Below are 14,292 nucleotides of genomic sequence, written 5' to 3'. Positions count from 1 at the left end.
GTGTACAAGGAGTATAGTAGGGGGCTGAGGACACAGCCTTGTGTGGCACCGGTGTTGAGGATGATCGTGGAGGAGGTGTTGTTGTCTATCCTTACTGATTGTGGCCTGTGGGTTAGGAAGTTCAAGATCCAGTCGCAGAGGGAGGAACCGAAGCCCAGGCCATGGAGTTTGGAGATGAGTGTTGTAGGAATAACAGTGTTTAAGGCTGAGCTGCAGTCAATAAATAGGAGTCTGACACAGGTGTCTTTGTTCTTTAGGTGTTCCAGTGTTGAGTGCAGGGCCAGGGAGATGGCGTCTGCTGTGGACCTGTTGCAGCGGTGGATCAAGGGAATCCGGGAGGCTGGAGTTGATTGGAGCCATGACTAACCTTTCGAAGCACTTCATGATGATGGATATCAGAGCCACTGGACGATAGTCATTAAGGCACGCTGCTTAGCTTTTCTTTGGTACAGGGATGATGGTTGTTTTCTTGAAGCAGATAGGGACCTCAGTAAAGTGAGGTTGAAGATGTCTGCGAGTACCCCCGCCCAAGACCTGAGTGCTCGTCCGGGTACCCCATCCTTGCCAGTGGCTTTCCGTGGGTTGACTTTCGAGAGGGCTGCACTGACATCTGAAATGGTGACCTCAGATCGAAGTTAATCCAAGGCTTCTAGGGTGGAGGGCATGCTCTTGCTGACCTCTTGCTCAAACAGTGCATAGAATGCGTTGTGCTCATCAAGGAGGGATGCGTTGGAGCAGGCAATTTTACATGCCTTCATCTTGTAGCCCATTATGTCTTGCAGACATTGCCATAGTCGACAGGGGTCCGTGTGGCTAGCTTGCTCGACGTTGATACCGTAATCGGCGATCGGGCGGAGAATCGACTCCGATGCCCAAATCAGGGTCGGCGCCAATTTGACACCGGTCAGCCATGCTCCGCCCCCTCTGAAATGGCATCATTGCATCAAGCGCCACGCGCCGTTGCAACGGCGTTGGCAAGTCATTGGCAGGCCCTCCCGCGATGCTCCACCCCAATGGGCCCAGTTCCCGGCCGCGCCAGTCACGAGTGGTCTTAACAGTCGGGAACCTGGCGTGGCGGCTGCGGATTGTGTTCAACGCCACCACACTCTGCTGGGATCCCTGCCGCTGGCCGTGGGATGGTCTTCCTCAAAGGCTGGGGGAACTAGGGGAGCGGGTCGCCAGGGGGTGGCCAGGGTTTGCCTGTGGGGTCGCGGATGGCGGGTCTGCTCGCATGTTGTACCGTGCAACCGCTGCAATTCGTCGCCGTGCGCATGCGCAAGCAGGGACACGGCCATTCTCCGGCTGTTTTCGGCGCTGCTAGCCCCCACCAGTCCCGGAATCGGTGAGGGGTCGGCACCAATTATTTGGTTGTAAAATGCCCGCAAATTCTCTATTCGAGGCGGCACTTAACCACTGAAACGGAGAATCCAGCTCTAAGTGTTGGCGCCGATGCAGAATTCATGGACTTTCATGACAGAAAAACTGGCGCCGAACCTGGATCGATTAAGCAACTGTTGAGGGGCTAGCACCGGCACCATGTGGAACACAATCGATTCCAATGAAAAATGGTGCGGGATTCGCTGGGTCCGTGATTGACACTTGGGAGGCTGACAGGCTGCAGCTGCATATACACATTTACAATCCCCACACACTTATCCCAGCCAACAAGATGGCACTGGTTGTGCTGGAGCGCATCCATACAGCTCATGGGTCAGCTGGGGCCAGAGGGCACCTGTGGGGGTGCCCTGGAGGGACACCTGTACGACCCGGGGCCCTAAGTTCACAGTGAGCTGTGAGCAGCGTGTGCAACTACGGCAATGGTGTTCCACGCCCGTCCACCCCGACCCCACCAGTTGGCCACCCCCCCCCGCTATGCCCCCCGGCCCTGGGAGAAGCCCCTCGGCCAGCGGCACAACTTTCAGCAAATTTTGGCTATGTTGGGCACTTTCCTTAACTCCTCTCTCTCGCTCAGCAGCCACGACGCCAGTTTCACGATTTTTAAAAGCACAAGTGAACCACGGCATCGGGAACTCGGCCCATCGTGGCGGCATATCGTGAATGCCTGGAGAATACCGGGTCAGGCCTGCTAATGATATGCAAACAGTGTTTACTGCACGTGCGTTCAGGACTTCATTGATCCTGCCGTCGAGCTGATAGCGAATTATGATTTGGCATCAAATCCGTGCCCGCCGCGATTTTAGCACCTGAACCTATTCTCCGCCCAATCGCATTGCGTGATTTTGGCTTCAGCCAACGGAGAATCCCACTCCTCATCTCTGGAACCAATCTGGTGAACCTCCTCTGAATACCACCAACGCCACTACATCTTTCCTCAAATAAGGGGACCAAACTGTGCGCAATACTCCAGGTGGGGTCTCACCAACACCCTATACAATTGCAACAACCTTCCTTAACTCCCTTATCTTTATATTCAATTCCTTTTGTTATAAATGCCAACATTCCATTCACTTTCTTTACTATCTGCTGCACCTGCATGCTAGTTTTCTGTGACTCGTGCACGAGGACACCCAGATCACCCAGATCTTCTCCAAACCGGGCTGGAACACATCTGGGTATCGTTCCTTCGTTAACCCTCCAGAACCTGTTTGAAGAATGTGCTGCCACTGCAGCTGCAAATGGCACAACCAATCCTGACCCAACAGGCTGGGCCCGTGGCCACACACCACGTTAAGCGGGAAACGCCCCTCCTGGTGTCCGTAAGCAACAGGGGTCATTGTAGTCCCAGCAATGTCCAATGGATCCCCCTTATAGGTGGCCTGTGTATCAGTCAATGTCAGGGTCTGTATACCTTGCTTGATGTGGTCGAATGTTATCTGGGAAATTACGGAGACCACTGCGTCGGTGTCTAACTCCATCTCAAGCGGGTGAACATTGACCCGTACCATCATCTTAATGGGGGCCACTCGGGGAGCTGCCACACAATGCAGCTGCCGTCCATCATCCTCCGTCTTCACATACCCGAGAGTAGTCCTTGCAGGTTCATCAAAATAGAAGTTCCTCCCCAATCTGGCAACTACCCTGGCCCCTTGCACCTTCTGTTAAAAAGAATCACACCTGGGTTTGGGGTCAGCCGCAAGAAACCGCTTTCCGGCGGGTAAAGCAACAATTGTCTTCGTCTGGGTTACTAACCCACTATGATCCTCGAAAGCCTTTGCTCGTCACATGTGATGCATTCCCATATGGTATTGGGGCCGTCCTGTCCCATAAGATGGAGAACGGAGCCGAGCAGCCGATAGCTTTGGCCTACCGCACATTGACTATAGCGGAAAATAAGTATGTGCAGATCGAGAAGGAGGGCCTGGCAGTGGTCTTTGCGGTGAAATGCTTCCACTAGTATGTTTATGGCCGATCAGTTACGATCGTGACTGATCATAAGCCTCTGCTTGAACTTTTCTGAGAGGATAAGCCAATTCCTCCCATTGCTTCTGCACAGATCCAGCACTGGGCTTGCTGCCTACAAGTATTCTCTGGAGCATAAACCAGATATCGAATGCCGATGCCAATTGCCTTTGTCAACCGGTCCCATGTCGACCCCCCAATACAGGTGAGGTGGTTGCAACCTTAAATTTTATGGACTCCTTGTCTGTCACGGCATCGCAGATACGTGAGTGGACCTAGATGGATCCAGTCCCGTCAAACGTTTGGCACATTGTACTGTATGGTGGGCTGCATCAACAGCTCCCAGGTGAGTTACGGGCATTTTCCTCCAAGCTGTCCGAATTTAGCGTGGAAGACAGAATCCTCTAGTGGGGGACGCGTGTGGTCGTCCCGGAAAAAGGACAGGAGCTGATGCTAAAGGACTTGCACATTGGGCATCCGTATGTGACCAAAATGAAAATGTTGGCCCGGAGTTATGTCTGGTGGTCAGGCCTCGACGCCGACATTGAGAAGGTGGCCCAAAACTGCTCCATTTGCCAGGAGCATCAGAAGCTTCCACCGGCCACGCCCATACATCATTGGGAATGGCCAGGGCAGCCTTGGGCACGCTTGCATGTGGATTCCGCCGGCCCTATTCAAGGATCCATGTTCCTTTTATTAATTGATGCCCAATCTGAATGGCTAGAGGTGCAGAAGATGACAGATACAACGTCCCGTGCAACGATCGAGAAGATGCGTTTGCCTTTCAGCACGCATGGCCTCCCCGAGGTTCTCATCATGGACAATGGTGAGGAGTTTGCGAGGTTCATGAAGATGAACGGCATAAGCCATATCCGCACAGCTCCGTACCACACGGCTTCCAATGGGTTGGCAGAGCGCGCAGTGCAAACGTTCAAACAGGGCCTAAAGACACAGTCTTCCGGATCTATGGACACTAGACTGGCTCGTTTCTTATTTTCATGTAGGACAACTCCACACACAGTGACTGGTGACTCCTGCAGAACTCCTAATGGGCCGGAGACTTCGCACCCGCCTTAGCATGGTTTTCCCGGACACTGGCACAAAACTACAGTGCACGCAAGAACGGTAGGCGCATGGCCTTTCTCGGCATCGGCCGATCCAAAATCTTGCTGGTGGTACCCAGTGGGTCCCTGATGTTGTCTTTCGACGAACGGGCCCAATCTCTTACCAGGTGCAAGCCCAGGGTGGTATCCAGCGCAAACATTTAGACCATGCTCGGTCCAGAAGGCCGCCTCTTCAACAGATTCCCCACCCCAGAGCTCACTTCTACAGCTGCAGAGACCAGACACAGTGTTGATTCATCCTCACGATCTTCCTCTGGTGCCGCACTCAAAGACTGCACAGGTTGTTGCAGAACTGCGTGGGGATATGGACGCCGAGATATGGCGGAGGTTTTGGACTCCGTCTCCGGGATGGAGACACAGGCCGCCTCCAAGGGGGATCCCACGGCTCATGGATGTACATGCGTTACGCCATTCATCGCGGAAGTGTCGTTCGCCTTCTCGTGATGCGACGCCTGATCGGGCGCCTTCTGCAAATGGTGCCCGGCCTGCTGCAAAACGAGCCCGACGTCCTCCTTCGCCAGGACCTTCAGTGGATTCCTCAGACTTTGGGGGGGAGGGATGTTATAACCTGTCTAATTATTATTGGCTGGGGCCTATTGGCAATACCACAATCCTTAGTGAGCATGAGCTCCCCCAATGAGGAGAGCGGAGAAATCATTAGCAGAGTCACCTGCATAAATAGAGCTGGCCTGTGTGGAACCAGCTGGAGGAGAGAGCAGTAGTGGAGTACTGCTGTTGTATATATGTAATTGTAAATAATGTTATTTCTTTTCGATTCTACAAACTCGTGCTGGATTCTTCGTGGCCCTCACAAAACAGAAAAAGGCCCATTTATCCCGACTTTCTGTCTTCTGTCCGGCAACCAGTCTTCTATCCAAGCCACTAAATGACCCTAATCCCATGTGATCTAATCTTGTGAATTAACCTTCTGTGCGGCACCTTATCAAACGCCTTTGAGAAGTCCAGTATACTGCATTTACAGGATCCCCATTATCCATCTTGCTTGTTACATCTTCGAAGAACTCTAGCAAATTAGTCAAACATGATTTGCCCTTATAACCTTGCTGCATCTGATGAATAGTGTTTTCACTTTCCAAATATCCTTACATTACTTCCTTGATAATTCATTCTAACAATTTCCCATCAACAAATGTTAAACTAACTGGTCTGTAATTTCCCACATTCTACCTCCCTTCCTTTTTGAATAAGGGCATTAGGTTAACATTTTTTCAATCCACTAGAACCTTTCCCGTGTCCAGGGAATTTTGGAATATTATAACTAATGATGCCACTATCTCTGCCACTTCCTTTAACACATTAAGGTGTAGGCTAACATGCCCGAGGGACTTGTCTGCCCTCAATCCCAAGAGTTTGTTGAGTATCGTATCCCTGTTGATGTTGATTGTTCTAAGTTCCACCCTTTCTATTACCTCTGAATTGCCCGTTCCTATAGGAAAGGTACAAGTGTCCCCCACCGTGAAAACTGAGGCAAAGTATTGATTTAGCATCTTTGCCCTTTCTGTGTTCCCCACTATTAACACACCAGTTTCATCTTCCAAGGGGCCAACATTCAGTTTAGAACATAAGAACTAGGAGCAGGAGTAGGCCATCTGGCCCCTCGAGCCTGCTCCACCATTCAATGAGATCATGGCTGATCTTTTGTGGACTCAGCTCCACTTTCCGGCCTGAACACCATAACCCTTAATCCCTTTATTCTTCAAAAAACTATCTATCTTTATCTTAAAAACATTTAATGAAGGAGCCTCTACTGCTTCACTGGGCAAGGAATTCCATAGATTCACAACCCTTTGGGTGAAGAAGTTCCTCCTAAACTCAGTCCTAAATCTACTTCCCCTTATTTTGAGGCTATGCCCCCTAGTTCTGCTTTCACCCGCCAGTGGAAACAACCTGCCCGCATCTATCCTATCTATTCCCTTCATAATCTTATATGTTTCTATAAGATCCCCCCTCATCCTTCTAAATTCCAACGAGTACAGTCCCAGTCTACTCAACCTCTCCTCGTAATCCAACCCCTTCAGCTCTGGGATTAACCAAGTGAATCTCCTCTGCACACCCTCCAGTGCCAGTACGTCCTTTCTCAAGTAAGGAGACCAAAACTGAACACAATACTCCAGGTGTGGCCTCACTAACACCTTACACAATTGCAGCAGAACCTCCCTAGTCTTAAACTCCATCCCTCTAGCAATGAAGGACAAAATTCCATTTGCCTTCTTAATCACCTGTTGCACCTGAAAACCAACTTTTTGCGACTCATGCACTAGCACACCCAGGTCTCTCTGCACAGCAGCATGTTTTAATATTTTATCATTTAAATAATAATCCCTTGTGCTGTTATTCCTACCAAAATGGATAACCTCACATTTGTCAACATTGTATTCCATCTGCCAGACCCTAGCCCATTCACTTAGCCTATCCAAATCCCTCTGCAGACTTCCAGTATCCTCTGCACTTTTTGCTTTACCACTTACCTTAGTGTCGTCTGCAAATTTGGACACATTGCCCTTTGTCCCCAACTCCAAATCATCTACGTAAATTGTGAACAGTTGTGGGCCCAACACTGATCCCTGAGGGACACCACTAGCTACTGATTGCCAACCAGAGAAACACCCATTAATCCCCACTCTTTGCTTTCTATTAATTAACCAATCCTCTTATCCATGCTACTACTTTCCCCTTAATGCCATGCATCTTTATCTTATGCAACAACCTTTTGTGTGGCACCTTGTCAAAGGCTTTCTGGAAATCCAGATATACCACATCCATTGGCTCCCCGTTATCTACCGCACTGTTAATGTCCTCAAAAACTTCTACTAAATTAGTTAGGCACGACCTGCCCTTTATGAACCCATGCTGCGTCTGTCCAATGGGACAATTTCCATCCAGATGCCTCGCTATTTCTTGCTTGATGATAGATTCCAGCATCTTCCCTACTACCGAAGTTAAGCTCACTGGCCTATAATTACCCGCTTTCTGCCTACCTCCTTTTTTAAATAGTGGTGTCACGTTTGCTAATTTCCAATCCGCCGGGACCACCCCAGAGTCTAGTGAATTTTGGTAAATTATCACTAGTGCATTTGCAATTTCCCTAGCCATCTCTTTTAGCACTCTGGGATGCATTCCATCAGGTCCAGGAGACTTGTCTACCGTTAGCCCCATTAGCTTGCCCATCACTACCTCCTTGGTGATAACAATCCTCTCAAGGTCCTCACCTGTCATAGCCTCATTTCTATCAGTCACTGGCATGTTATTTGTGTCTTCCACTGTGAAGACCGACCCAAAAAACCTGTTCAGTTCCTCAACCATTTCCTCATCTCCCATTATTAAATCTCCCTTCTCATCCTCTAAAGGACCAATATTTACCTTAGCCACTCTTTTTTGTTTTATGTATTTGTAGAAACTTTTACTATCTGTTTTTATATTCTGAGCAAGTTTACTCTCATAATCTATCTTACTCTTCTTTATAACTTTTTTAGTAGCTTTCTGTTGCCCCCTATAGATTTCCCAGTCCTCTAGCCTCCCACTAATCTTTGCTACTTTGTATGTTTTTTCCTTCAATTTGATACTCTCCCTTATTTCCTTAGATATCCACGGTCGATTTTCCCTCTTTTTACCGTCTTTTTTGTTGGTATAAACCTTTGCTGAGCACTGTGAAAAATCACTTGGAAGGTTCTCCACTGTTCCTCAACTGTTTCACCATAAAGTCTTTGCTCCCAGTCTACCTTACCTAGTTCTTCTCTCATCCCATTGTAATCTCCTTTGTTTAAGCACAAAACACTAGTGCTTGATTTTACCTTCTCACCCTCCATCTGTATTTTAAATTCCACCATATTGTGATCGCTCCTTCCGAGAGGATCCCTAACTATGAGATCCTGAATCAATCCTGTCTCATTACACAGGACCAGATCTAGGACCGCTTGTTCCCTCGTAGGTTCCATTACATACTGTTCTAGGAAACTATCGCGGATACATTCTATAAACTCCTCCTCAAGGCTGCCTTGACCGACCTGGTTAAACCAATCAACATGTAGATTAAAATCCCCCATGATAACTGCTGTACCATTTCTACATGCATCTGTTATTTCTTTGTTTATTGCTTGCCCCACCATAATGTTACTATTTGGTGGCCTATAGATTACTCCTATCAGTGACTTTTTCGCTTTACTATTCCTGATTTCCACCCAAATGGATTCAACCTTATCCTCCATAGCACCGATGTCATCCCTTACTGTTGCCCGGATGTCATCCTTGAATAACAGAGCTACACCACTTCCCTTACCATCCACTCTGTCCTTCCGAAAAGTTTGATACCCTCGGATATTTAACTCCCAGTCGTGACCATCCTTTAACCATGTTTCAGTAATGGCCACTAAATCATCGTCATTCACGATGATTTGCGCCATCAACTCATTTACCTTATTCCGAATACTACGAGCATTCAGGTAAAGTACACTTATGTTGGCTTTTTTACCTCTGTTCTGAATCTTAACACCTCAATCAGTAACCTCTCCTAAGTTATATTTCCTCTTAACCTTTCTCCTAATTTTCCTTGTCGTTGAACCCATATCTTCCTGTAACAACCTGCCGCGTCGCTTACCATTAATGTTTTCACTTCCCGTTTTATTTCCTTTAGTATTCCTGGTCCTATTCACTGAGCTCCCCTCAGTCACTGTACCTTGTACTGTCGCCCTTTTTGATTTTTGACTGTGGCTTCTCTGCCTTACACTTTCCCCCTTACTGCCTTTTATTTCTGTCCCTGTTTTACTACCTTCCAACTTCCTGCATCGGTTCCCATCCCCCTGCCACATTAGTTTAAACTCTCCCCAACAGCTCTAGCAAACATCGGTTCCAGTCCTGCCCAGGTGCAGACCGTCCGGTTTGTACTGGTCCCACCTCCCCCAGAACTGGTTCCAATGTCCCAGGAATTTGAATCCCTCCCTCTTGCACCATCTCTCGAGCCACGTATTCATCCTCTCTATCCTGACATTCCTACTCTGACTAGCTCGTGGCACTGGTAGCAATCCTGAGATTACTACCTTTGAGGTCCTACTTTTTAGTTTAACTCCTAGCTCCCTAAATTCAGCTTGTAGGACCTCGTCCCGTTTTTTACCTATATCGTTGGTGCCTATGTGCATCACGACAGCTGGCTGTTCACCCTCTCCCCCCAGAATGTCCTGCAGCCGCTCCGAGACATTCGTGACCCTTGCACCAGGGAGGCAACATACCATTCTGGAGTCTCGATTGCGTCCGCAGAACCGCCTGTCTATTTCCCTTACAGTTTAGCGATTCGCTTCCCTTTTATGTACTTACAGATGCTTTTGCTAGCCTTTTTGATATTTTGCGCTAGTTTCCTTTCATAATTTACCTAAGCTCTTTTTATTACTTTTTTAGCATCCATTTGTTTATATTTCAAAGTTTCCCAATCTTCCTGGACCACAGTGCCAAAGTACCTCTCCCCCTCCCTGATGTGTCACAGCGTCCGAAGTTCAGTATCCAGCTCAGTAACTCTAAGTCCAGAGTTCCTCAAGCAACCTACAGATGTGGTCACTAGGAACCACAATGGGGTCCACCTGCTTTCACATCATGCAGATTTAACCTTCTAAAATGGCCACCTGCAAAGGACCATGGGAATTGTAGTCAACTTGGATACAGACAAGGACACAGCCTCTGTGTATTGTGCAAAGAAGCCAGACCTGAATGAAATTTTCACCCATTAAAAGTCAATCACCATTTCCCCCAGGACAATAGAGTTCAAATCAAGGAACTACAACAGTAGCAGACTAACTGGCGCCACATCCCCTTATTTGGAAAGGCCAACATGCCTGGGACAGTGACAGCTAGGACCCACCCAGCCACCGAGGTATACGCCCCTTAATTGGCCAGGATCAATGAGGGTGATCGAAACCCTATTGATCCAAAGGACCGCCCAAAAGGGCCCGAAAGAAAAGAAGGATAAGAAGCCCTGTGCACTAGGGATCGGCCTCTTTTGGACCGGCCTGTGTGTGACCAATTGCAGCATATCAACCAGCCAAGTTCAAGGACCCACGATCGCCACCTGAAGGACGAGCCTAGCCGGGACAAACCTGAAGACTTCCAACCGACCCATGTGGACACAGATAAAGGCCTTATCTCCTGCACAGAGCCGGTCACCCCGAAGTTAAGTAAAGGTCATCTTAGTTATTATGTCTGGTTTAGTGCGTAGCCGCGTGAATCATTGCTGTTATAACCTGCCTGCTTACCATTGGCTGGGGACTAATGACAATCCCACAATCCTGTGGGAGTATGAGCTTCCCCAATGAGGGGGGCGGAGAAGCCATTAGTAAACTCCAAGTATAAATAAAGCTGGCCAGTTTGGAACCAGCAGGAAGGAGTGTGCAGCAAGGGAAGTTGCTGCTGCTGTTATATATATATGTTATTGTAAATAAATGTTATTACTTTGTATCCTTAAAACTCGTGCTGGATTCTTCGTGGCACTCACAAAAATTGCATTTCGAAATAAGTCTTGTGATTGTGAATAAACTGTCTTTTGAACGAATATACTGGTTGTGTGGTCATTCCGTCAATATAAGAAACAGCATGTGGTTCACGTAGAAATAAAGAAGTCAACACAGGAACAACGCATCACTTAATGCTCCACCTCTATTTTATTTAATTAATTTTTAATTTGGGTTTCTTTCTCTTTTTTCATCATGGCATTTTTATGTCTCTCATTATTACCACAGTCTGAAAGCAATTTCTAACCAGTAATTTGAAGAGGATTTTGCAAGCACGGCTTCCCTATTAGCTAATCAAATCGCAGCGTTCCTGTGATGTCACTTTTCAGTTTCATTTCCCCAGTCGGAACACTCAGTCAGTGACAGTGAGAGTATAACTCAGATCCCCAGGTAAGGATTTATACAACTGACCTCAGATTCCCAGGTAAAGATTTATACAACTGACCTCAAATCCCCAGGAAAAGATTTATACAACTGACCTCAGATTCCCAGGTAAGGATTTATACCACAGATCCCGATGCCAAGGTAAGGATTTATATCACAGATCCCGATGCCCAGGTAAGGATTTATACCACTGACCTCAGATCCCCAGGTAAGGATTTATACCACTGACCTCAGATCCCCAGGTAAGGATTTGTACAACTGACCTCAGATCCCCAGGTAAGGATTTATACCACTGACCTCAGATCCCCAGGTAATGATTTAAACCACTGACCTCAGATCCCCAGGTAAGGATTTATACTACTGACCTCAGATCCCCAGGTAAGGATTTATACCACTGACCTCAGGTCCCCAGGTAAGGATTTATACCACTGACCTCAGATCCCCAGGTAAGGATTTATACCACTGACCTCAGATCCCCAGGTAAGGATTTATACCACTGACCTCAGATCCCCAGGTAAGGATTTATACCACTGACCTCAGATCCCCAGGTAAGGATTTATACCACTGACCTCAGATCCCCAGGTAAGGATTTATACCACTGACCTCAGATCCCCAGGTAAGGATTTATACCACTGACCTCAGATCCCCAGGTAAGGATTTATACCACTGACCTCAGGTCCCCAGGTAAGGATTTATACCACTGACCTCAGGTCCCCAGGTAAGGATTTATACCACTGACCTCAGATCCCCAGGTAAGGATTTATACAACTGACCTAAGATCCCTAGGTAAGGTTTTTATACAACTGACCTTAGATCCCCAGGTAAGGATTTATACCACTGACCTCAGATCCCCAGGTAAGGATTTATACCACTGACCTCAGATCCCCAGGTAAGGATTTATACCACTGACCTGAGATCCCCAGGTAAGGATTTATACCCCTGACCTCAGATCCCCAGGTAAGTATTTATACTCCTGACCTCAGATCCCCAGGTAAGGATGACCTCATCCCCAGGTAAGGATTTGTACCACTGACCTCAGATCCCTAGGTAAGGACTTATACCACTGACCTCAGATCCCCAGGTAAAGATTTATACAACTGACCTCAGGTCCCCAGGTAAGGATTCATAACACTGACCTCAGATTCGCAGATAAGGATTTATACCACTGACCTCAGATCCCAGGTAAGGATTTATACCACTGACCTCAGATCCCAGGTAAGGATTTATACCACTGACCTCAGATCCCCAGGTAAGGGTTTTTTACAACTGACCTCAGGTCCCCAGGTAAGGATTTATATCACTGACCTCAGATCCCGAGGTAAGGATTTAAACCACTGACCTCAGGTCCCCAGCGATGGCGTGTTCTAGATTGCGACGAGTGCCAGGGTCGTGTGCATTGCACGCAACTAGGTGCCCGGTAAAAAAATCCACTTTGGGCCTCTCCTGTGATGCACCTGGCGGAACGGGATCAGTGCCGGGCACAACACAGTAGGAAAATTGTGCCGTACTGTTGTGAGATTGCATGACTTGATTGCATGGTGGAGGATTGCGATGAGTACCCTTTTTAAAGAGTAAACATGACATTTAAATTTATGCTAAAGCTGTTGCCGACTTCATCAGGTGGAAATTTGGACCACCATTGGAGGCTTGCTTGTACTATTGCAAACTAATTTATGATGTTGTGATACCAATTTGTGCACTCCCATGATATTTTACCTCCCACCTGCCATGACACCCACTGCGGAGAATAATAGAAAACTATGCCTTTAATTTCTGAAATATGTGCTTGCCATTTCTAATTGTTTTTTCTTCTGAACATTTCAGAATCTTTTATTGAAGTTTCTAAAAGTTCCTCACTGTGTATGTCAATCTTATTCATCCATGATTATCTGAGTCAATCTTTGTATCTGTTTTTGATCTCAGCACTCATACATTCTCCATCGAATCCTGATAAATGTGTGATAAATCATATTGCAGAAAGTTTAACATATTTCAGGTTCATCATATGTTTCAATCCTCTTTTGGACTATTCCTAGGTGTCGTAGGTTGCCCAAAGGCTTGAAGGAATGGCAGGCATTTCTGGATCTAAAAAAGAAAATCGATGACTTCAGTGAATCATGTCCACTCCTGGAAATGATGTCGAGCAAATCAATAAAATCAAGACATTGGGACCGGATATCTGATGTAACAGGACATACATTTAATGTGGCATCAGAAACGTTCTCTCTGAAAAATGTTATGGATGCTCCACTGCTTCAATTTAAGGATGAAATTGAGGTATATTGAACCATTAGTCAGTCCAACTCAAAATTTACAGGAGCAGAATTTGTTTTTGAGAGATGGCACAAAAGATCAACAACAAATTTGAGGCCAATTTTGCACAACCGTATTTTCCATTCTACTTTCATCCACCTGAAACCTTTGACACCGAGGGTAGCCCGTAATCTAGTTCTATACTGGACAGACCAAAGCCATTCTGGTCACTATCCGGGACGCATGAGTGCCTGTCTGGTACTTTGTGCATTAATACATCTAGTGAAGCACAGGCAGGGGCCTGTCTCCATCGAGCACTTCAGTGTTTGACAAAATAAGTGTCCCAGCTTTTTTGTATTTCATTTAAAATTCTTTTTCTTTTCTCACAACCCAAAACCATAAGAATGTGGTTCCTCAAGCTCAATTTGCCGTTCAATAAAATCATGGCAGATCTGAACATGGCCTCATTCTTTGCTAGTTTGTAAAATCTGTCCAATCCTCTGACCTATCAGTAATCTTTGAACATATCATATCTGTTTTATCCTTCAGTTTGATACATCTATAACTCCCTTAGTTAACTATGAATGGTGCAGCCTTCTCATTGGGTCTTTCTTTCTCAATGGAATGTCCCTGTCTTTCCCCCATATCCCTCAACTCTC

General features: G+C 46.9%; 1 protein-coding gene and 1 long non-coding RNA gene across 2 annotated transcripts in view; one reads left to right on the top strand and one right to left on the bottom strand.

Annotated features, from left to right (window-relative positions):
* Positions 1 to 14,292, top strand: part of LOC140411190 (dynein axonemal heavy chain 8-like) — a 2,783,184-nt gene that overhangs the window by 920,868 nt on the left and 1,848,024 nt on the right. The window contains exon 35 of the mRNA XM_072500280.1: positions 13,417 to 13,657. Coding sequence (XP_072356381.1) covers positions 13,417 to 13,657 — 241 coding nt within the window. The remainder of the gene's footprint in view (positions 1 to 13,416; positions 13,658 to 14,292) is intronic.
* Positions 13,237 to 14,292, bottom strand: part of LOC140411192 (uncharacterized) — a 71,897-nt gene continuing 70,841 nt past the window's right edge. Inside the window, exon 3 of the long non-coding RNA XR_011940837.1 lies at positions 13,237 to 13,465. This is a non-coding gene — a long non-coding RNA (uncharacterized lncRNA). The remainder of the gene's footprint in view (positions 13,466 to 14,292) is intronic.

This window comes from Scyliorhinus torazame, chromosome 4 (genome assembly GCF_047496885.1).
Source record: "Scyliorhinus torazame isolate Kashiwa2021f chromosome 4, sScyTor2.1, whole genome shotgun sequence".
In the NCBI taxonomy this organism is placed as follows: domain Eukaryota; kingdom Metazoa; phylum Chordata; class Chondrichthyes; order Carcharhiniformes; family Scyliorhinidae; genus Scyliorhinus; species Scyliorhinus torazame.
This window is presented reverse-complemented; position numbering and strand designations above follow the sequence as displayed.